The 23,041-nt window shown below is 34.1% G+C and overlaps 2 protein-coding genes across 2 annotated transcripts; both read right to left on the reverse strand.

The window, feature by feature from the left end:
* Nucleotides 1-1,764: 1,764 nt before the first annotated feature.
* On the reverse strand, nt 1,765-10,012 carry LOC103028219 (high choriolytic enzyme 2). Its single transcript, XM_022668200.2, has 10 exons — nt 9,940-10,012; nt 9,668-9,752; nt 8,385-8,388; nt 8,148-8,213; nt 6,879-7,025; nt 5,820-5,937; nt 4,410-4,588; nt 3,488-3,569; nt 2,022-2,146; nt 1,765-1,870 (listed from the first exon to the last, which is right to left on the reverse strand). Coding segments are annotated over exons 2-10 (795 nt in total). The 5' UTR covers nt 9,740-9,752; nt 9,940-10,012; the 3' UTR covers nt 1,765-1,868.
* Nucleotides 10,013-15,294: 5,282 nt separating this feature from the next.
* On the reverse strand, nt 15,295-19,445 carry LOC103035835 (low choriolytic enzyme-like). Its single transcript, XM_049471228.1, has 9 exons — nt 19,357-19,445; nt 19,066-19,169; nt 18,207-18,254; nt 17,821-17,967; nt 17,275-17,392; nt 16,702-16,880; nt 15,856-15,937; nt 15,601-15,725; nt 15,295-15,426 (listed from the first exon to the last, which is right to left on the reverse strand). Coding segments are annotated over exons 2-9 (792 nt in total). The 5' UTR covers nt 19,157-19,169; nt 19,357-19,445; the 3' UTR covers nt 15,295-15,424.
* Between the last annotated feature and the right edge of the window lie 3,596 nt (nt 19,446-23,041).

Below are 23,041 nucleotides of genomic sequence, written 5' to 3' on the forward strand. Positions count from 1 at the left end.
CTTAGAGAGAGCAGGGCCAATTGTGCTCTCTCAGGGCTCCGGTAGCCGATGGCAGGCTACATGAACAGGATTCGAATTAGCGATCTCCTGATCATAGAGGAGGCGCTAAGCCCGCTGGACCACTCAGAGCCCAACTGAGTTCTTCTTTAAAATCTATGTTGTACTACTTCCTGCAGTGGCGATGGTAAGGTCCTAAAATAACTGCACTTGAACCTGATCCCTAACTGGAAATAAATCTGAAACAATTTCTTTCAATGCACCATTTCACACCAAATCAATTATAATGATTTTGTGTGCACCTGAACAATTACATTACCAAAAGTATGCAATACTTTATAAATTGGTGCCCCTGGTCTTTAACAGGTTTTGTGTGTAGACCAGCAGACGGAATAGCAGTTCTCAAGAACAACACCTAGATTTCCACCCTCATCCATTTTAATAGCATTTTTAACATGCCCTTGTCAATTTGCCCTTGCTCTTACCCCTCGGGGAAATTCCCTTTGCCATTTAAAGAGCCTCCACATAACCGTATTAGCTCAGGAGAGGTTTGTTTGATGACCCCTTTGTGGGATGAGGGATTAAGTCAACATGAATGTAGATTTCATGAACAGCAGAAATCCTCTTTATTTAATGAATGACTTTACTGTGCTAGCCAGCTCACTGAAAGGCTAAGAAGGACCCAGTCAGCAGCAACAACAAATATGACACTTTAATATGGGTTTTAGTAATCCATCATTGTAATAATAAGCTTAACTTTGTGTTGGTAAATATATTTGATCTGAATATAAAATGTAATTAAATGTAATGAACACTTTTTTGGATGGTCATTTATAGATGCCTTATACAGTACTAGTGGATCTACAAAAAATAAAATATCATTAAAATGTTATTTATTTCAGTCATTCAGTTCAAAATGTGAAACTCGTATATTATATATAGTACAGGCCAAAAGTTTGGACACACCTTCTCATTCAATGCGTTTTCTTTATGACTATTTACATTGTAGATTCTCACTGAAAGCATCAAAACTATAAATGAACTCATATGGAGTTTTATGTTCTTTACAAAAAATGAGCTGTCCTCCACAGTCACCGAACCTGAACCCAATCCAGATGGTTTGGGGTGAGCTGGAGCACAGAGTGAAGAAGGCAAAGGGGCAACAAGTGCTAATAAACACCTCTGGGAACTCCTTCCTTCAAGACTGTTGGAAAACCATTTCAGGTGACCACCTCTTGAAGCTCATTGAGAGAATGATGCCAATAGTGTGCAAAGCAGTAATTAGAGCAAAGGGCGGCTATTTTGAAGAAACTAAAATATAAAACATGTTTTTAGTTATTTTACCTTTTTTTGTCAAGTACATAAAACTCCACATGAGTTCATTCATAGTTTTGATGCTTCAGTGAGAATCTACAACGTAAATAGTCATGAAAATGAAGAAAACACATTATAAAAGAGAAGGTATTTGAAGGTTTTAAGGTTAGAATTAAAGTTTAGGTTAAGGTTTGGGTTAGGTTTTAGGTTTGATTCATGTTAGAGTTTAGGCTTAATGTCATTATTATGTGTAGGGATTGGAGGGTCTATAGAGAATATTTACATTCAATTTAAGGTTAAGCTGCATTTAATAGACATTCAGATCTATAATAAACCCTCGAAATAAAGTGTTCCCTGAAAACTGAATCACATTCGTTCCCATTGTTCTGTTAATAAAAACTGACACAGCCGTTTTGACAGCGTTCTACAATAAGAATGACAGCACACAGGACATGCAGTTAATATTTTATTATTCTATATTCCTATTTTCCTTTGAGGGCTCTGATCGCAGGCAACTTTAAATACAAGCCTTCTGCAGAACAGTCTCTGTGAAAGGTCTCTGTAAAAGGAGAAAGAGAAAAACATTTCATATATTTTTAAATGAAACAGCTATTATACTACTAATTAGAGCCTCATTTCATACAACAAGTAACACATTACAAAGTCTTGTTGAAATGAATGAACCACATAATGTGATGCCAAATACTTACAGCATTTGTAGAGTTTCTTGAGTCTGGTGATGTCATTCTGGCTCATCTGAGTTGCCTGTCCGAAAGCCACGTTGGCGTTGGGGATGGGGATCATGGTAGGCTTACCATTCTTGGAGAAAGCAGTCCTAAAATAAACAATACAAGGAAAATCAGCCTTGCAAGTTCTCAGTATTAAATTTCACACATGTTTAGACTCTACAATTCAATATATCGCGGTATATTGCATTATTGTAAAGCAAGGCAGCATGCTGTGATTGTTTGAATAATTCTTTTACACACTACCATATGCATAGAATCTGAGTAAAATGAATGCAGCAAACCAGTGTCTGCTACCAATCTTTACATGCAGACCAATAATGTTTAAAAATCCATACAGTACTACTACAAAACCAATGAAAAACAAGCACAAAGCAATACAGACTTTTCTCCTAATTAGTTCCCCAAAGGTAGAACAAGCTACATATTACTACCAGATTAGGAGCATCCCTCTGTATCTTTTAAGAAACTCTTGAAGACAGAGCTCTTTAAAGAGAACTTACTATCCTAACACTTCTAACAACAAACTAACTACTTCTAACCTCATTTCCTTCTTCCCCTCCTTCACTCCTCTATCCCACTTTTTACCTTGGCCTCCTTTAGGCTCTGTCTAACAATGTTTTCACCTTGAAATTCTATGTCCTCTACTGGTAAATGTACGTAATTATTTATAAGTTGCTTTGGATAAAAGCATCTGCCAAATGTAATGCAATGTACTACAGTGTAATGTAAAAGTGTCTCTATTTTGAACAAACAAACTTTCTCTTACACTCATTTCTGGATAAATGGACCAATAGAAATTTTCCAAAATTTCTTGAAATTAACTATTTTTAGATTAACTTCCATTAAAGTTAAGAAGGTTTTATGTCTCTCCTGAAAAGTTTTTTTTTTGCTGTTTTGGAGAAAAATGTTTTTCATTGGACAGTAATGATATACTGTATTTACAGCTCTGGAAAAAATTAAGAGACCACTTTAGTTTTTGAATCAGTCTGTCTGATTTTGCTATTTATAGGTATATGTTTGAGTAAAATGAACATTGCTGTTTTATTCTATAAACTACGGACAACATTTCTCCAAAATTCCAAATAAAAATATTGTCATTTAGAGCATTTATTTGCAGAACATTTGCAGAAATGTCTGAAATAACAAAAAAAAAATCCAGAGCTTTCAGACCTCAAAAAATGCAAAGACAACAAGTTCATATTTGTGCCACTCCTGGTGCAAACTTTCAAGCAGTTCAGCTTTTCCTCTTGATTATTATATGTCAGAGGTTTTCAATTTGGTAAAAATCAATAAAAGATCATTTTTAAGTGGTTTGTATATATATATATATATATATATATATATATATATATATATATATATATATATATATATATATATACATTTCTTTATTTTTAGAAGCACATTGCTGTAATGTGGTTACTCACTTGTGGTACTGCATGACAGAGTTGTAGTCGTAGGGAGTTCCCTGGTTCAGAGTGGCGATCTTGTTGAAGTTGTGCTTCATGGCTTAAAAGAGACAGTGAATCAAATGCCCAGTTAGAGCTGACTTGATCTTACTGAATAGCTTGAAAATTCAATAAAGATTTTGGTGTCTAATTTGCAGACCAGAAACCTGTGTAATTTAATTTTTCATGAATCAAAATTTGCCTATATACATTGGTCCTGTTTATGAAGCTATTTATTTGTAAATTTGACAGGAAATACTTCAGTTGTTACCAATAATACATTCCATACTATAGACTGTATATATATATATGCATATAACAAGTGAGTATGTAACAAGTGAATGAGTGTGCAAAAGGATGTGTATATTATACTTGCACTTTCAACTAAGAGCCAGTTCATTGCATGATATTTTGTCTGGATGATTTTTGCTATTTGAGATGTTTTTTATTTCATTGCAGCACATGGATCTGCTGTTTAGGTAAAAGAGAATTCAACTGGTATTTTCTCTTAGAGTAGATCCGCTTCATTGTAAATAGTGTGGAATGGAGGCATGACTGTTTGTGTTTTACTCATGCTGTGCTAACATGACACTGATGTGCCGTGTCTGATGTAAATTCAGGGTAACAATAACAACTCAAATCAGCATGCAAGTATGGGCATGTCTATTACCAGGCTTAATAACACTGTGAAAATGTTAACATTAAAATCAATTTGAGGTCAGTTTGAAAAGGATTACTGTTAGTGAGGGAGCACCAGCTAATTACACTCTAAAAAAAGACATTGCAGACTCATCCTGGGATAAAACCACACTGTCTCATTTAGGTATAATTAATTAGTATAAGATATAAGTTAACAATAATAATCTCTGTATATTCTGTGTGCAAAATATTGGGACTTTACTGTCAACAATGTTCTCCCAGGCCACGCGGATGTGGTTGTCGCGGTCACTGCGGGTCTGCTCGTGGTTGAAGCCCAAAGCGTGGAGCAGCTCGTGCTGGACAGTTTTGTGGTAGATGCAGCCATTGCGGGCCAGAGACACAGTCTGGGCATTTCCACGACGTCCAACGTAGGAGTAACATCTGCCAGATAAACAAAGAGGTAGACAGGTCATCAGATAAAATAAATATTTAGAATGTGTCTAAACCTAATTCTGCTGTTCCGTTTAGATTAAAGCATTAGCTACTACTGAACATTTAAAGGAACAATCGGTAATAAATGCAAGCACATGGATAGAGTTTTCTGTCTCTGCTATGCTAGTGATGGTGGACAATTGCCCAGCTATGGTTAGCAAACCTTACTGAAGCTCAGTGATTACCTGTTCAGCAGAAAAATAGCCAATTTGCCCTTTACCATGACTGCAGCACACTGTTTGTGTGCTATTGTCTATACCTGGCAAACCTGAGTGTGGAAATGGGACTAGAAGAATGGCGGTGGGCAGATTTAAAGGACAAAACCTACCTGTAAAAAGATTACCGTGATGTACCACATATTTAAAAAAAAGAATAAACACTGGCTGAAGCTCTGCTGACAAGAGCTGCCAGTGCTTAAACTCAGCAATTTTCCTTAATATCTGATGATACATAATGATCATGTTATGAGTTACTACAGAAAATATAATCCCTAATTGTCTAGATTGATTAACATAGTAACATAGTCCAGCCATGTGTATGCTGGTCGATCAGATTTGTAAACCAAATAGATACATTGTCAACCATTATCAACTTGGTTAAATTAATGATGTTTGTTGAATAACTTGAGCCAAATTTATTTTTGCTATTCAACAAGCTTGGCCAAGATGATCATGGTGGTTCACCAGCTTGGTCAGTTTGGTCATGCAGCTTTTTTTAGCCAGATAGTTGAACATTCGCCAGATACTCAAATGAGCTAAAGAAATTTACCAGCTTTGTCAGCTTGAATATGTTTTATCAGAGATGGTCTGATTGTTGGTTGGCCTATTTTGCCAAAGAAAAGTTGTTCAATTCCATTACTCATTAGATTTAAGAGGTTTTTTTGCAAGTAATCGGCAAATGTTGCCCAACATTGCATCAGAGTCTTCTGGAGAGTTTAACATTGTTGATAAAATGGGCAGGTTCATAAGGCTTTATTCACCAATAGTTTTTAAGAATGAAAGTTCTTCCTTAAACTCATTAAAGTTAGTTTCACTTATGTTTTCTGATTTGAGATCAGTCATAAAAAGCTGTAAACAGTTCTGCTGATTAAAAACACACCATACACTTTACACAGACATTTTGTTTGTTCTCTTAAACAAATATAATCATTTAGCTCAGAATGATGGGTAATTTTGCTTACCCATTGCGGGACTCGATGCTGAGGTAGTCTCTCTCGTTGGTGCGGCGCTTGAAGCGGATGCAGGAGAAAGAGGAGAAGGAGTCCAGACCACGCTGGATCACCTGCACCTCACGGGAGGCTGAAAATGTAGAGGTTGGATGTTTTGTTAGATACTACGTATTACCTTATTATTATCTAATCACACTTGCTCTTGTGAACACAAAACCACCTTTAACCAGGGGTGGAAACCTGTAATACTGGAGGGTTGAATTCCTGCATAGTTTTGTGTTTTTTCTGCTCAAGCACATCCGATTACCATATTTTTTGCACTATAAGGCACACTTAAAATTCTTTAATTCTCTCAAAAATCATCAGAGCACCTTATAATCTGATTCGTCCTTATGTATGTATTTTACCATTTTAACGAGGTTGCAAGGAGCAATAAAACCACTCCACTGAAGTACAGTGGTATACAGGAGTTTTAGTTTAGTTCTGAAGCACCGAGGCTGCAGCAGTATTCGCATCAGCCACTAATTATGCTAAATGCTAGCTTTTTTGTCATTCTGAGGTGAGTATATCAGACTGTAGTCTGACTGTTTGTCATGTTAAAACAAGCTACGTGGGACGAAACGCTAGCTAATATTACCCTGGCTTAGTGGAACACTCAGGGTTCCTCAGTGTAGTCGTGCGGCATTCACTAGCGCTAACCGCAGCTGCTAATGCTAATGCTAATGCTGCTGCACTCAGCCTGTAATCTCCTGTAATCTGGAAATCTAAGATTACTTTAATAAACAGAAGCGCTTTACTGTTCTTTATTAGTGTCGCATAATGTGCTTTGTAATCCAGTGCGCCTTATGTATGAAAATAGACCAGAAAATATACATTTATTAATAGTGTGCCTTATGTTCTGGTGCACCTTATAGTGGGAAATACAGTATTTTATTTGTTGCTCTGAACCAGAGCACAGTTGCTACAGGTATGAAAATGCCCTTAGACTACAAATGTGTAATGACTGATATACAATACATTGGGACAATAAAATAGCAATAATAATTATTGTATTAAATATCGCAGGCGTACCAAACTGGTTGGAGATGACGTAGGGCACGTAGACTTTGCCATCGTTGGACTTGGGCCACATGCAGCCGCGGGAGGTGCAGGGATCAGCGTTCCTCTCATCATCAACAGCGATGTCTCCAATCAGCTCAGGCTCATCAAAGTCACGAGCTAACGGGTAAAACAGAGAGATTTTAGATCTGTTTAAACATTTCTTATATAAATACTGTAAAAAACATTGCAATATACAGCTCTGAAAAATAGGAGACAACTTAAAAATAAATTTCAATAAAATATGAAAACCTCTGGAATATAATCAAGAGGAAGATGGATGACCATCAAACCAAACTGAACTGCTTGAATTTTTGCATCAGGAGTGGCACAAAGTTATCCAAAAGCAGTGAGTAAGACTGGTGGAGGAGAACATGCCAAGATGCATGAAAAGAAAACTGTGATTTAAAACCAGGGTTATTCCACCAAATATTGATTTTAGAACTCTAAACTGAACTAAACTTTATGAATATAAACTTGTTTTCTTTGCATTATTTGTCTGAAAGCTCTGCATCTTTTTTGTTATTTCAACCATTTTTTATTTTCTGAAAATAAATGCTCTAAATGACAATATTTCTATTTGGAATTTGGGAGAAATGTTGTCTGTAGTTTATAGAATAAAACAACAATGTTCATTTTACTCAAACATAAACCTATAAATAGCAAAATCAGATAAACTGATTCATAAACTGAAGTGGTCCCTTAGTTTTTACCAGAGCTGTATATTTGACATTACACTGTAACAATTTTAAAAATAAAAATAAAAATGTGTTCACATTTTGAATGAGCTTTCAATATTTGTTATTGTCTATTTTTTTGTTATTGTCTATTTTCTGTGCAGTCATATGCAAATGTTTGTGCACCACAGATCAAATAAACATGATAACCTGACAATTAAATTAGGAATAAAATGTATGAGCAGGTTCCTGCCATTTTTAATTGTATTTAATTTAATTACCTCATATTAGTTTTCTTTACACAATTATTTTTGTTTTGCTATAAATGTTATTGTAATGGTTTTTCTAGGGGAGTAGAGGAAATATAAGTATACACAATATAAAGAAATTTTATAATGTTATGGGTCTTTTATAATGTATGACCTGAGCCTACCAAGCTTTTTCATTAAAAAAAAGAAGAGTGCAGCAAGCCACTGATTTATGTGTAATATGCTGCACAATCATTGAGTTCTATCTCTATAGCATATTTTTACATGTCTGGATGATTGTGTTTGTTTGTACATACTGAGGTCTCTGTTGGCTCTCTCCAGCAGTTCTCCTACAGACAGCTCACCAGCAGGCTCCTCAACAGCTACAGTACAAACACATCAATACTAACATTCATTGCATGCATGCAGATAACCACTTTTTCCATACAATTACCATTTAATATCAATTGTCATTATAATGATTATAATTCTATTGTAATAATCAGTGTACACGTGATTAATATTCAAGTTCAAATTGAAAGTACATAACTTACCAGGCTACAGGGAGAGTGACACATCACCCAATGGGAAAAAGAGAGAAAAAAATTAACATAATTTTATAAAGAACACAAAACAATGCCTACTGTGTTACTGTTTGTATTATGGGACCTGTTGCATCTTTAAAGAGGCACTAAACTGGAAACCATGTTTTTTTCATTAATAGCTAAATGTGTTTCTTTTGAAGATTGAAACATTTCCTAACTTTCTTGCTGTCATTTCAGCCTCTGCAGCGCCTTCACGGGTTCAATAGGCATGGATGATGTGTCTGTGTAATTTGGTTTACAGACACATTGTCACTTTATCTATCAGAGGCAAATTGTTGCTGCAGCTCAGCCAATCAGCTCTTTTCCTGCCCTGCCTCTAAACCCATACATCACCCAGTGCCCCTCCCAAACTACCCCTCCCACTTTTTAGCATTTTTCAAATTTGAGCTGATGTTGTATGAAAAATCATGGGGTTTAGTTCATACCTGTCAAGTATCCTGTTTTGACAGGGAAACTATCGTATTTCACCCCTCTTTTCCACCATCCTCCCATATTAGTATTTTCCAGTAAATTTTCTGTATTATATTTTAGATGAATTTAAGTAACTTCCACTCGGTTTTAAGACTTAAATGATCAATCCTTTCTTTTAGTAGACTTTTTGCATACAATATTATCTAATTACAATTACTTAATTTATACAATATTACTTAAATTTAAATTTATTACTAAAAATTTATGATACATAATATATTATAATTCGTACTTACTTAATTAATTAATTAATTAATTAATCAGAAATTAAATTGATTTAAAAAAAGCAAATTTCACTCATAATTTTTTTCAGTGTAGGAGATGTTTTAAGGAAAAGTTTTAAGTTTTACAGAGCTAATAAACACTTACTTCACAGATAAGAAGCTTTTTCTTTACTGAAATTCCCACAGGTGCCTTAAACATTTGCACAATACTGTACATACTATGTACTTATGTATAATATCATACATAGTTCATTCTGACTGCAGAAAACGCCAACATTAAAATAAGAATACTATATATTAATATATACAATGTCGTTGTTTATATAAAAATATTAATTACTATATCATACTATATCATACTATATCATGATACTATGATACTGAACCTTGGTTGGGCTAATAGGACATCTTGAATTAAGCGGTGGAAAATCTACATTATTTTTAAATCCAAAATTCAACAGATATGGTTTAGTTTAGTGTGCTAGTGTGTGTGTGAAAATACAGTATAACATATGAACATGCATGAGTGTGTCTCACCTCCTCCTCAGCTCTGACAGAGCAGACCACCAGCAGGGCCAGAAGACCCACAGTCACCTTACAGACAAACATGACGACCACAGACCTGCAGGAGGAGCCAGCAGACAGATATCAAACCCAGTCACTCAGCACTGATGATACACAGTACTGTAGATTATTACTGGACTGAATCTAGTCTAGTTAAAACTATAGATAACTTAGAGAATCAGAAAGTGTAAGAATTTAAGCAGAAATAAACAGTAAAGAACAGTCTGTAGAGTGTGAGCTCTTACCTCAGAATTCCCAGAGGAAATGAACTGTAGCAGAGCGAGAGAGAGGGGTTTTATACCCTTCACTGTGTACCCAACACGATAAGCACCTCACATATACATAGATCAGGAGCTGCTGACTCCTGGAAAATTTACTTATCTGTAAATGTACAGAATGAGAAATCTTATGAAATATGTTAATGTATAGCCACGTTTTATCACGTTTAAATATAGGTGTCCTTCATAATTAGACAGCAGATGCAGTTTTCCCTGCTTAGTACACAGTGCTTCCCATCCCAGTCAGGGTTATGTACGTCACTGAGAGATAAGCCTGTATGAATTCTCATCTTAACACACTCTCTAATGTTTCTCTTACAATTATTTTTATATTTTATTTCAGATTTTTCCTTTCTTTTTTGGAGTATATTTATTTAAGAATTACAAAACTTCATAAGTTGGCAAAGCTAATAATATTTTGAGCTTCAGAGGTTTGCAGATTTGGTTTTACACAATTTTAACACAATTTTATTTGTCTAAATTTAATATTACTAAGGAATGTGACACTTTTAGATTTTTTAATTTATACAACACAAAATGTGGCAACACTTTACATTAAGGCGTACAATAAACAGTAATTACGACAGTAAGTAATGTCTTAACTAATTATTATTTGATTAAACTATTGTCTCAATTCATTTTCATTTTCAACATTCTTAAGCATTAAAAAGTAGCCCTGTTTAATAATGTCTTAACTACAGTCAATTAAATAATATTTAATAAAAATTAAATAATAAGTTGAGAGATTACACAACCATCACTATATATAACTGTTGTGAGTACTGTTATTCATAAAGTGTTACCCAAAAATGTTTGTTTCTGTCATTAAGTGTTTTTTTATTAAGATTTATTTTCATACCAGATTTCCAGGTCCAAATATCTGGATCATAAATTAATTCAGACTTGTAAAAATGGTAATTTAAGACATTTTGTACATTGATTTGACGAGAAGTAATATGCATTTTGGATATGTGCTGTTTGTAATTTTAACTTAATAGTATAACTGTAGATATCTACAATAAGATATTGTATATATGTAAAACTGGACTAATACTGTAACGTTGAAGCAGACGGGAGGCGGACGTGAAAGCGGGTAAGACAGACAAATTTATTAAATAACAAATAAACACAAACAAATAAGGAATAAACGAGGAGATATAAAAACATAAACAAACAGGGAAACAAACCAATAACTACTTGTAGAAATTAACTAATAAACAACAGAGAGTGAATTTTATCAGAAAGTGAAATCAATGATAACATACAAGTAGTGTCAATAAAACTTTATAGGAATAATAAATGTATGTATAAGCAGTATCTTTATTGTCCTTTTAAGATGATAATTACAACTTTAAAAATGGCTCAGATTTCACTCTGTTTTCATTACACTTTTATTTATACTTTATTTAAATTATAAAAAAGGCTACATATAATCAACATACTTATTACATAATTATCCAAAGCAAGATCAAACAATAAACATTAGAAAATATCCCATTTTGTATAGTTTTTAATATTTTAAGGTGTTCAGAGTCCATCTGATGAATTTCATATTGTAGGTCGTGATCCACTGGCGTGTCACAGGTTTGGGGCAGTGGGTTGTAAGGAAAGGTGGTATAGATACATTTTTTCCCATGAGAGCAGAGTTAACTGTAGGTCACTGTACATTAGAATGCAGAAGTACTCCTGAACTACCTCTGCTGCATTATTTTAAGTGAACATTTGTGGCCCATTTACATTCAAACAGAGGTTTTTAAGTTGAATCAGCTTATAAATACTGAGTTTAGTCTGTTGCCATTAGCAGTTTTTTCCATTGGCTTTTGGCACAGTCTTTTTTAATAATGGGTTTGTCCCTAGTTTCTGACACTCACCATCAGTGTGAAGGGATTCCCCCAGGCTTTTTTTATAAAAAAAAAAATAAAATAAAAAAAATACTAAATACAAATCTAAACATTTTAGTTTCCTGGCCATCACATTCAAAGTAGAATTATTATGCAAAGCAATTTATATAACAAAAAATAATATACTGTATATTTTGTGAAATCTTAATTTAAAAAAAAAAAAATATATATATATATATATATATATATATATATATATATATATATATATATATATTTGTTAAGTTCACTGTACTTAAAATTATATTACATTAATTTTTAGGTAATCGGTTTAGTGAACTTATTGGGTTGTACAGTGTACATTTTATGACTTAAAAAACATAAAAAAACATATACCAAATATAATAAAATAAAATAAATAAAATGCTCTCATATTTGATAATGGGAGTAGAAACAAAGAGATGGTCATAATATTATGCTTGATTGGTATATATATATATATATATATATATATATATATATATATATATATATATATATATATATATATATTAATCTGTTATCTCATATGTTATCACACTTATTCAGGGTGAAGAACATGGCAGTTATTTACCTTTAAAAGGTAGAAATTCTTTAACTCTTGGTATGGAAAGGCTTGTCAAACTTGCGTAGGTCCTGCATTTTGCTTCTTTTTATATAATTCAAAAATTTGAAATTGTAAAGACATATTTTTTAATTTTTAATGGTAAAAATGCACATTAATAAACAGTGTGAATTTTGTTGCTCTTTCAGATGAATGCTCAATCCTTGTACAGTGTACATCTGTGTGGGTATAAGGTGCAACTTACAAAACCTGAAATCATTAATTAGAAAGGGTGTCCACAAACATTTGGACATCGCTCACAGCAACTCAAAGCATGCTGCTACTCCCACCATGCTTAACAGTAAGTATACAAAAAGATCTGTTTGGATTTTGAATACCTCACCTTTATTTGTTCAAACCTATCTCTGGACATTGTGTATAAATGGTCTCATTTGACTATAAAATTGTACTTATATACATATTTAGATCAGATTTAAATATTAATATAGCGTGAAAGTGTAAATAACAGCTCAGGCATGGGTCTGAGCCAAACATTTTAAACATCTGGGGCTTGTTCCACCTGTCTGGGTCTGTGTTTATCCTGGAAGATTTATTTTCCAATTTAGTGCTAAATAAACTATTGAAACTAAACTATAATTTAGACATCCTTCATGCAAAAAACATTATTAGCATTCAGTGGAACTGAAATTATACTCTGATTTTTAATTGTCGTCTATCATTCCCAAACCTTAACACATCAAGGGCCCTATTTTATTGATCTATAGCGCACCGGTCAATTGCAGATCACGCAGCTGGATTTAGGGTGTGTGGGTGTGTCTTTGCTATCGTGAGGGCACAAAAAATACACCTTGCGTGTCTCGAAACAGACTAAAGGCATGAACTGATTAATGTAGTGAGTAGCACACTTGTGTTTTCCACCGCCACAATAGCAATACATCAGAAATTTACATACTCCATACCTGTCAAGTTTTAGATTTAAAAATAAGGGATATTTTCCTACGTCCGATTAAAGCCGTCCCACCAGCCCAACGAAGGTTCAGTATCCCTTACATTTTAAGACAGGTTTACAAGAAATCTAAGATAACCACATGTGAACCACTTACACACTACAATTAGATTATCAGAATCTGATAGGCCTACCTTTGTTGACACTGAAATTTTGTGGACATTCCTACATATGTCATTCTTTTAATACAGCCAAATTAATAACCCTTTTCTAGATATTTAAAAAAGTTAAGATTTCATGTCTTTTCTGGCATAAATGCACTCTTTTATATGATATATGTTTTATTTATTTGATGGATTTAAAATTGAACAAAGGTTGCACAAATTCTGCAAATTGACTGTTGGTGACCTAAAAATAGTATCATGAGCTTTTACTAAAAAGACATGGACCAGATATATTCCATCAGTAAAAATTAGTTCTAATGGGGTCTACATAATTAATACTTTTTAATTAATACTTCTTTCTGATCATTTCAGTTAATTTCGCTCCTCTCCACATTTCACAAGCTGTACATTTTTTAATTTTTAAAAGGTTTAATCTGTGTGTTTTTATTCGGAGACGAGTATTTTTAAGCAGCTATCAGAAAAATCTCCTCACAGTTTACATGATTAGCCTACCCTTACCTTTCTTTTAGAAAAATCTCCGTATCCATGTTTTAACATCAGCTGCTCGGACTAGCTGCCTGAACTCACAGCGGGGGGCGGGGCGTCTTCCCCACACTGACCCTCATTTGCGCTCCGCAAAACCAGCAAACTGATTGGCTGTTTCTCCTGAAAGGCGGGACTTTCTCCTTGAACCGGTACCACGATTGGTTTAGAGACACAGAGCGGTCAGTGCCCTGTCTCCTCAATAATAAAGTTTTTAAAATTTTATCATAATACGGGAAATTTACGGGAAAATACTAATACGGGAGGACGGCGGGAAAGAGGAGTAAAATACGGTAGTTTCCCGGCCAAAACGGGAGACTTGACAGGTATGACATACTCACCATACTTCCAGAATGAAATTACAAATGAAATGAAATGAAATATACCGGTGAGCCAATACTATGAAAAATAAATCACCCCAGGGTCCCTTGTTTAAATTGTTGATCTTGGAATCCACAGCATCCACAATTATCTTTCTCAAAATTGCCTCTAGTCCTGATCAATCCAACAAGCTCATTTTATTTGGGCACAGAGAAGCTCTCAGCTGTAGTCAATCATGAACCCTAACAGGAAGTTAAGAGGCCTTAGCCACATTTTTACACTTGAATTTTAAACACTGAATCAATAGTCTGCTGTGTGTATGATTTAAACTGTACATTTTAAACTATGTTAAGTTTAAACTACTATGCACACTATAAGTTTTTCAGAGTGGTCATATTGTTGCACTCTTGCCACTACACAACTTTTTGTTTTGATAAAAATGTAAGGAATATTTGAGTGGTTGTGGTTTGCATACTATAAGACCTATCTGCTGTTTAAAATTTTATGGAAACCCATTTATTAAATGGTGATAACAGTAACAGAAGAAACTGCATTTGAAGTTGTCAGTGATGGTAAAATGTAAAATATTTTTATTTGCCAAACTTTGTGTTTATTCCCACCGTGTAAGTTTTTAGGTTTAGCCACATCCCTTTTAGATTGTTCAGATGCAAGAGAAGCTTAATGCAGTCTGAAATGCAACTCTGGCTCCCTGCAGCAGTGTGTGAGGAGGTAAAACAGCAAGCTTTCTTTTTGTGTAACTGTAAGAAATGAAGTTTTTATAACACACTGTCTGCCACTGTGTGTCTGAATATAGATTATTTTAATTCAGTTATAAGCAATTAGACAACTGATGTAAACACTGCATTAAGAAGATTAAAGTCAAGAATGACAATACAATAGTAATCAAGTTAACTGATTTTATTGTTTAAACTACTAAATTACATTGATTCAAACTGCCGTCCTGTCCCAGAAGAGTTTAAGGGGTCAGGGGGTCCGATACCTTTACCATCTTTCTGCAGCACTCAGCACTCATCTCTGCACAGAAACAGATAATGATTAGTAATTGTTGTCTTTAATACTTTGATACATGTAGTACAGAGATTTGTATTTATTATAGAAAATGTGTTCAATCACAAATTTAAATTATATTTATAGTTATATTGAGGATAAGTGTGATAAATGAGAATATATTTACTGACAAATACTTACAGCATTTGTAGAGTCTGTTGAGTCTATTGATGTCGTTTTGGCTCATCTGAGAAGCCTGGCCGAAAGACACGTTGGAGTTGGGGATGGGGACCATGGTGGGCTGACCGTTCTTAGAGAAAGCAGTTCTGAAATAACATAAAGCCAGTCAGACTCAGTTATCTCTTTTTTACACATATAAATTGTATTTTTGTACAGTTTGGACATCTTTCTGATTGTTTAAATGGACTGACAAAATATTAGTGGCAAGTGGCTGACCTGTGGTACTGCATGACGGAGTTGTAGTCGTAGGGAGTTCCCTGGTTCAGGGTGGCGATCTTGTTGAAGTTGTGCTTCATGCCTGAGAAACAAGACAAATTCAAACCAAATATGCAATGGTGAAGAATAAGAAGAGATTGTTTTTATGCATATTCAGTACTGTGCAAGAGCCTATGGCACCCTGGGAATTTTTAAAAAGCCATTTAAGTGCTTTGAAAGCAACAAATATTAGGATAAATATCAGTAATATCTATCCATATCCACTATTGATGTGCCATGGGGCCTTACTTTGAGTAAGTCTAGCATTAACTGTAGTTACCATCCAATATCTGCCCAGAGAACATACAATGTGGGGCTTGTAATTAGAAAGTTTGGACTGGGCTTCAGAAAGTTTTGTCCACAGGTCCATGCTGGCCCATACATAATTATCAGTGATGTGCCCCATCAGGGTCAGTAATAGGACCAGTAGGGGTTAAATATGCGCGTCATCTGGGCTGTAAACTGCACATAAATCCTAGATAGAGCCCCTGTGAGATTATTTCCCCAACTGTGAGAAGAATCCCAACAGTGTCCCAGTAGAAACACATGTAAAAACCCACTTAAAGTCCAAACCCACATTCCATGTGGATTTGAACAAAACATATTACATGCAAATACTATTAGGTTAAGATTATTGACTACTCCTTATAGTGAAGGGTAGCAATTATTGAATTAGTTCTGTGCTAACAGCAAACAATGAGGCTTGCTATGTAAACATATTTCACTACAAGTTCTCCAACCAATATTACCAATCATTCTGCATTGTTATCTGCCTTGTTTTACTAATATTATTGCAGAGTACTGTACTGTCAATGATGTTCTCCCAGACGACACGGATGTGGTTGTCGCGGTCACTGCGGGTCTGCTCGTGGTTGAAGCCCAGAGCGTGGAGCAGCTCGTGCTGGACGGTGTTGTGGTAGATGCAGCCATTGCGATCCAGAGAGACGGTCTGGGCATTGCCAAGGCGTCCAATGTAGGAGTAGCATCTGCCAAGTAAACAGAAAGTGACATTTAATAAACCTGAACTGTAATTAGCGATATCTGGCTAATATATCAGATTAAACTGTGCCTTATCAGCAGTTTAGCTTGAGTAAAAGGAGTATATATGATAGCAGGGTCAGATCGAGACCGGATCACGTTCTCACCACAAGCGAACCGCTCCAGAGTTCGCTTGGGACCGAACCAAGACCACCTCCACTAGCTGGTATCGGTCCGGTTGTTTTGACTTTTATCATGATCATGATAAAATCCTGATTAAAATGCCAATTGTGCCCATTAAAAAATTGCAATATGTAATATAAATGTACAGTAATGAAATATATAACCGTAGAAATAGAAAATGCTTTAATTCTAACTTTTATTAATAACTCTAATGCTTACCCGCTGCGAGACTCAATGCTGATGTAATCCCTCTCGTTGGAGCGGCGCTTGAAGCGGATGCAGGACATGGAAGAGAAAGAGTCCAAACCACGCTGGATCACCTGCAGCTCCCTGGAGGCTGAGAATGTTCAGTAAATGTTAGTCACTCGGTGTCTTAACTTTTATAGAGTGTGGAAAAAGTAATGAAAGACAACACTAGTTCCTGTCCCATTGCATTGCAATACTTTGTATAAGCAGAACACAGTATCTGAACTTGATGGAAAACCCAAACCCCTCAGACAAAGCTCAGCTCTCAAAAAAGCTCTGCAGAGACAGTGATTCAAACTAAAATTTGTACCTTAAAGTCTAAAAGTCTGTATATAAAATAATATCATACAAAAACATCTGACAGGGAACCACTTGCCATTAATCCGGCCTTATATTTTTTATTATGTGGCCTTTTTTGCTGTGATTAACTGAGAACCAAATGTACAAACATCCTAAAAAACTTAGAAATAGAAAACTAACAATAAAAAAAAATCTATGTAATTTAAAGAATTTACATACCGAACTGGTTGGAGATGACATAGGGCACGTAGACTTTGCCGTCACTGGACTTGGGCCACATGCAGCCGCGGGAGGTGCAGGGATCAGCGTTCCTCTCATTATCAATAGCAATGTCTCCAATCAGCTCAGGCTCATCAGGCTCACGAACTAACGGGCAGAACAGAGAGATAGCAGAGCATTTGAATCAACAGCATAGGGATAAAAGTGCAGTATTTGTGGTGTACCACTGATCAGAAAAAAATAAAGAAAGTAAATAGATAGTCATGTCAGTGGCATTTTAATGCTATTAAAATGACAATAATACTGTGATATGTAATAAATGTGATATGTAATAAAGTGTAATGCTGTGTGTGTTTGTATGTGTGTGTATGTGTGTTTATACATACTGATGTCTCTGTTGGCTCTCTCTATCAGCTCTCCCGCAGACAGCTCAGCTAATAATAATAATAAAAAAAAAAACATGTTCACTTATTCTTTATTACAGACTGTTGGACTAAATATTGTATAATATTATTTATAACTTAATATTTAATGAGTGCTGTATATTTTCTTTTACAACAGTGTTAAATAATTAACATCAACTCACCAAGCTATAAGAGAAGTCCCCATGAAACGTGACCCATGAAAAAAGAGGCAAACATTTACTCAACAGCATACTTACAAAAAACAATTAATAATGTATGTTTAAAGAGTCTGGAATGTTAGAAGAATTAAAGAAAAAGTATCACTTTACAATAAGGTACATTTGCTAAGAGTACGTATGACAGTGTCTACTAATTATTAATTAATATTTATTAAGACTTTAATTATCTTTACAAAATGTAAACTAATGTCTTAATTCATTATTATTTAACAAGATCAGTATTTAAATATCAATCTGAAAAAATTAAGAACTTTGTAAGTATCCTCAAGTTCAGTTGCGAAAAACATTTAAAAATTTCTGATGAAACTGGCTCTCATCAGGACTGCACCAGGAAAGAAAGAGCAAGAGTTAGCTCTGTTGTACAGGACAAGTTAATCAGAGTTACCACCCTCAGAATCCACAAGTTAATATCTTAACCCCAGAGATTATTTTGTTTTTTATGTTTACTTCATTCCTTATGTGTTTCTCCATAGTCTGGATGACTTCAGTTTTCATTAACAATGCTGGAATGTGTAAAATATAGCCAAATATAGGTGTCAGAATGTATGTGTAACAGTGTGTTGTGTAGGTAAGTGTGTAAACATACAGTATAAAATATGAACATGCATGATTGTATCTCACCTCATCCTCAGCTCTGACAGAGCAGACCACCAGCAGGGCCAGAAGACCCACAGTCACCTTACAGACAAACATGACGACCACGGACCTGCAGGAGGAGCCAGCAGACAGATATTAAACCCAGTCACTCAGCACTGATGATACACAGTACTGTAGATCATTACTGGACTGAATCTAGTCTAGAAAAAAATATAGATCACTTAGAGAATCAGAAAGTGTAAGAATTTAAGCAGAAATAAACAGTAAAGAACAGTCAGTAGAGTGTGAGCTCTTACCTCAGAATTCCCAGAGGAAATGAACTGTAGAGAAGCAGAGCGAGAGAGAGGGGTTTTATACCCTTCACTGTGTACCCAACACGATAAGCACCTCACATATACATAGATCAGGAGCTGCTGACTCCTGAAAAATTTACTTATCTGTGAATGTACACAAAACAGTATTTTAAACGCAGCCTTGATGTAAAGAAAGCAGGTGCAGATTTCCACATGCAGAGCACATCATACAGAGATACACTCAGACTGAAAAGGACGTACAGTGTAGTGAATATTGTACAATTAATATGTGCGTAGAGAAAAATCCATTAACTATAAATTGTTTAAAATGCATTATGAGGTTTGTTATATACAGCTCTGATAAAAATAAGAGACCACTTCAGCTTCTGAATCAGTTTCTCTGATTTTGCTATTTATAGGTATATGTTTTAGTAAAATTAGTAAAAATTGTTGTTTTATTCCATAAACTACGAACAACAAAATTCCAAGTAAAAATATTTATTTCCAGAAAATGAGAAATGGCTAAAATAACAAAAAAGATGCAGAACTTTCAGACCTCAAATAATGCAAAAAACAAACAAAAAAAAAACCCAACAAGTTCATATTCATAAAGTTTTAAGAGTTCAGAAATTAATATTTGGTGGAATAACCCTGGTTTTTAATCACAGTTTTCATGCATCTTGGTATGTTCTCCTCCACCAGTCTTACACACTGCTTTTGGATAACTTTATGCTACTCTCGGTGTACAACGTCAAGCAGTTCAGTTTGGTTTGATGGCTTGTGCTCATCCATCTTCCTCTTGATTATATTCCAGAGGTTCATCATTAAGTGGTCTCTTATTTTTTCCAGAGCTGTATATATTTCCCACACAAACCTTTTGTTATTTTCCAAAAAACAAAGTTATTATTAATACTAATTACATAAACTGTTTACTTTTAATAAAGGTTAGTGTATAATTTAGGAACATTTCTAAAAAAGCTATTAATGAAATTAATCTTCTTGTCTCCCTTCCTAATGTGTACATTCAACATGAATTAGTATTACTTATTAAAATTAAAATATTACGTCTAATTTTTTGTGTTTGTGTTAAGCAATAATAGTATTATAAATATTATAAATTATTCCAGAATACATGTTATCTGAATATTATGTAATTTTAATATTGTAACAAAAATATTATACATATTAAACATATATAAATATATTTTATATCTGTCTCAGTGCTCTGGTCAAATGTGCGTATATATGTATGTGTTTGTAATGGGTATTACTAAAGGAAGCTGTAAATAAATCAAAATAAACAGAACTAAAAAATATCAAATGTAAATCAAATAAACAGGTACATAAAATACCCTGTAAAAAGCCCATAAATTGCCATTTTTGGAGAATAAAATTTTAACCTTAAACTTAGCTGGGCTTAATTAGTGTAATGATGATCATTTTTAGCTTGCTGTCTAATCTCTTTATCTATCTGCTTTATTGTGATTTATCTCAAGTGAACCATGATCTGTAAGTTTTGCAAAATTTGATTACACATAAAATAGATTATATGTATATTACTTAAGCTTTAGATACAGTTTATAAAATTATTTTTACTCATCTTCATTGTTAAACATGGAAACATTATTGCTATTCTTTAAAATTGTGCATAACAGTAGGGTTCATATTGCTGTGTTTTCTAAATTTTTGTTGTGAGTAAAACATGTTAAAATGATTTGTTATGAATTTACAGATTTTGTACAGTTTGTAAAATTTTGCAAAAAATAAAATCTGGTGTTAAATACTTTAGGGACAGTATATGACTAGGCTTAAACTCAGCCTAATTGAGTTTCCAAAACATTTGGACATTTATTTCAATTTTTTCCAATGTTATGTGTTTTCTTAGCAATTAACTTTTAATAGAGTGTTGGGTGTGATAATAACCCTAATTGCTAAAAAGGTTTAGTAGTTATATATAATTATAATGGCATTGAAAAAGCAGGTCCATCATCACACTTAATGTAATAGGACACTTTTTTCAAGTCGGTCAGTGGCCTAGTTGTATTTATCAGTCTGGGAAAGTTGCCATTTGCAACCAGTCAGATAAGCAATACAACAGATAGAAGGAGTGAAGGAGAAAGAGAAGAGGAAGATACGCTGGGCATTTCAAATATGATCGGAAAATGACTGGAATTATTAAAACTACTATATACATCCAACAAGAAAGCTTTTAATTGTGATTGGTTTTGACACATTTTGTAGTTATAGTATTCAGTCATAAAGGAAGGAATGTTCCTGTGCATTGATTGGTCTTTGGCTGCTGGCATTTGCCTTCTTTAATTCTGTGTTCCCCAGTTCAACCAGCAGTCTAAAACAGTCCTGCCGTAATTACATGCATTATGCATTAGCTTTATAGTTTTCTGGACACAGCTTTAAGCTTGATAAGAGAATGACAATAAGCCTGGCATGTAAAGGGTTAACCTGACCCCTTTAATTATAACAGGTATTCAGTTTGTGTGAGTGCATATCCTCTTCAGTTAAATGATTTTTTAGTTGGTTGCATTTGTTCTAATTTACCGTAGAGTTTCACAATATAGATGCATATATTATTTTAAACAATAACATGTTGTTCTTCAGCAAAATTTTACAAATGATAATTTAGCAAAGTTAATTAACAACAGTTTGTTATAGATACAGCAGTTTATATACAACTGTCATGACCTTATCTCAGTGCTGTAAAGATTAATGTGATAATGCATACGGTTAATTTGACAAACTTTAATGCTTTTTTGACTCCAAGGAAAAAATGTACCATATTTCTTTTTACAGCGTCATATTTAGTCACGTAAACCCGGTCTTGCTGCTTTGGATTTTAGGACTGTAGATTACTTTTTTACAGTATTTTTTATTTAAAATAAAATATGCATTAAATTAATTAACTCTCTGGGCCCTGTTTGAGCCATCGGTAACACATTATAATACAGCCCACATTTTAGAGCGTAGGTTCCCTTTACGTACGCTGTAATTTCTCTGCATGAACCAGTACTTTCAAAATATTTACTGGGGTCCTACAGGTATTTTAACTGTAGGTATAAATAAAGTACAACCAGAAACAAAAGTGTAACAACTAGGTAACTTTCTGAAACTTACCTCGTACTTTCCCAACACTTATGGTTTAACTGTTCTCTGTGAATCAGTATATACTTTATATTTATGGAGTCCTACACGTACTTAAATGTAGGAACAAATAAAACACCGGAGAACCTGCGATTTAACTTAACTTGTGGTGCAATTTTCATATAAAATAACATATAATCATTTTGCCCTTTGTTCATGGCAGTTATGAAGGCTTTATTCCAGTCACACTCCAGGAAATTATTATTCTAATAATATCATGAGTTTGAAAAAGAAGATGAGAATTTGATTTATGCTTTAATTTATAACTGTCGAGGGTGGAGCAGCTAAAAACAGTCAGGGTGAAGAATGGAAAAATGTATATTTTGTAATGTCAAGACTAAAATACAGTAATATTTATATATTTTCAATAACACAATCAGGAATGCTGGGATTTTAAAGAAAATTTATTCACTAATACACAGAAACCACAAGGTTTTATATTAATGCTTAGTAAACCCAAATCTCACCTGATTTTACTGTTCTTACTCCATAAGTACACAGTACTTACTCAGTAGTACTCAGAAACAACAGG

Source organism: Astyanax mexicanus, chromosome 23 (assembly GCF_023375975.1).
Source record: "Astyanax mexicanus isolate ESR-SI-001 chromosome 23, AstMex3_surface, whole genome shotgun sequence".
Lineage (NCBI taxonomy): Eukaryota > Metazoa > Chordata > Actinopteri > Characiformes > Acestrorhamphidae > Astyanax > Astyanax mexicanus.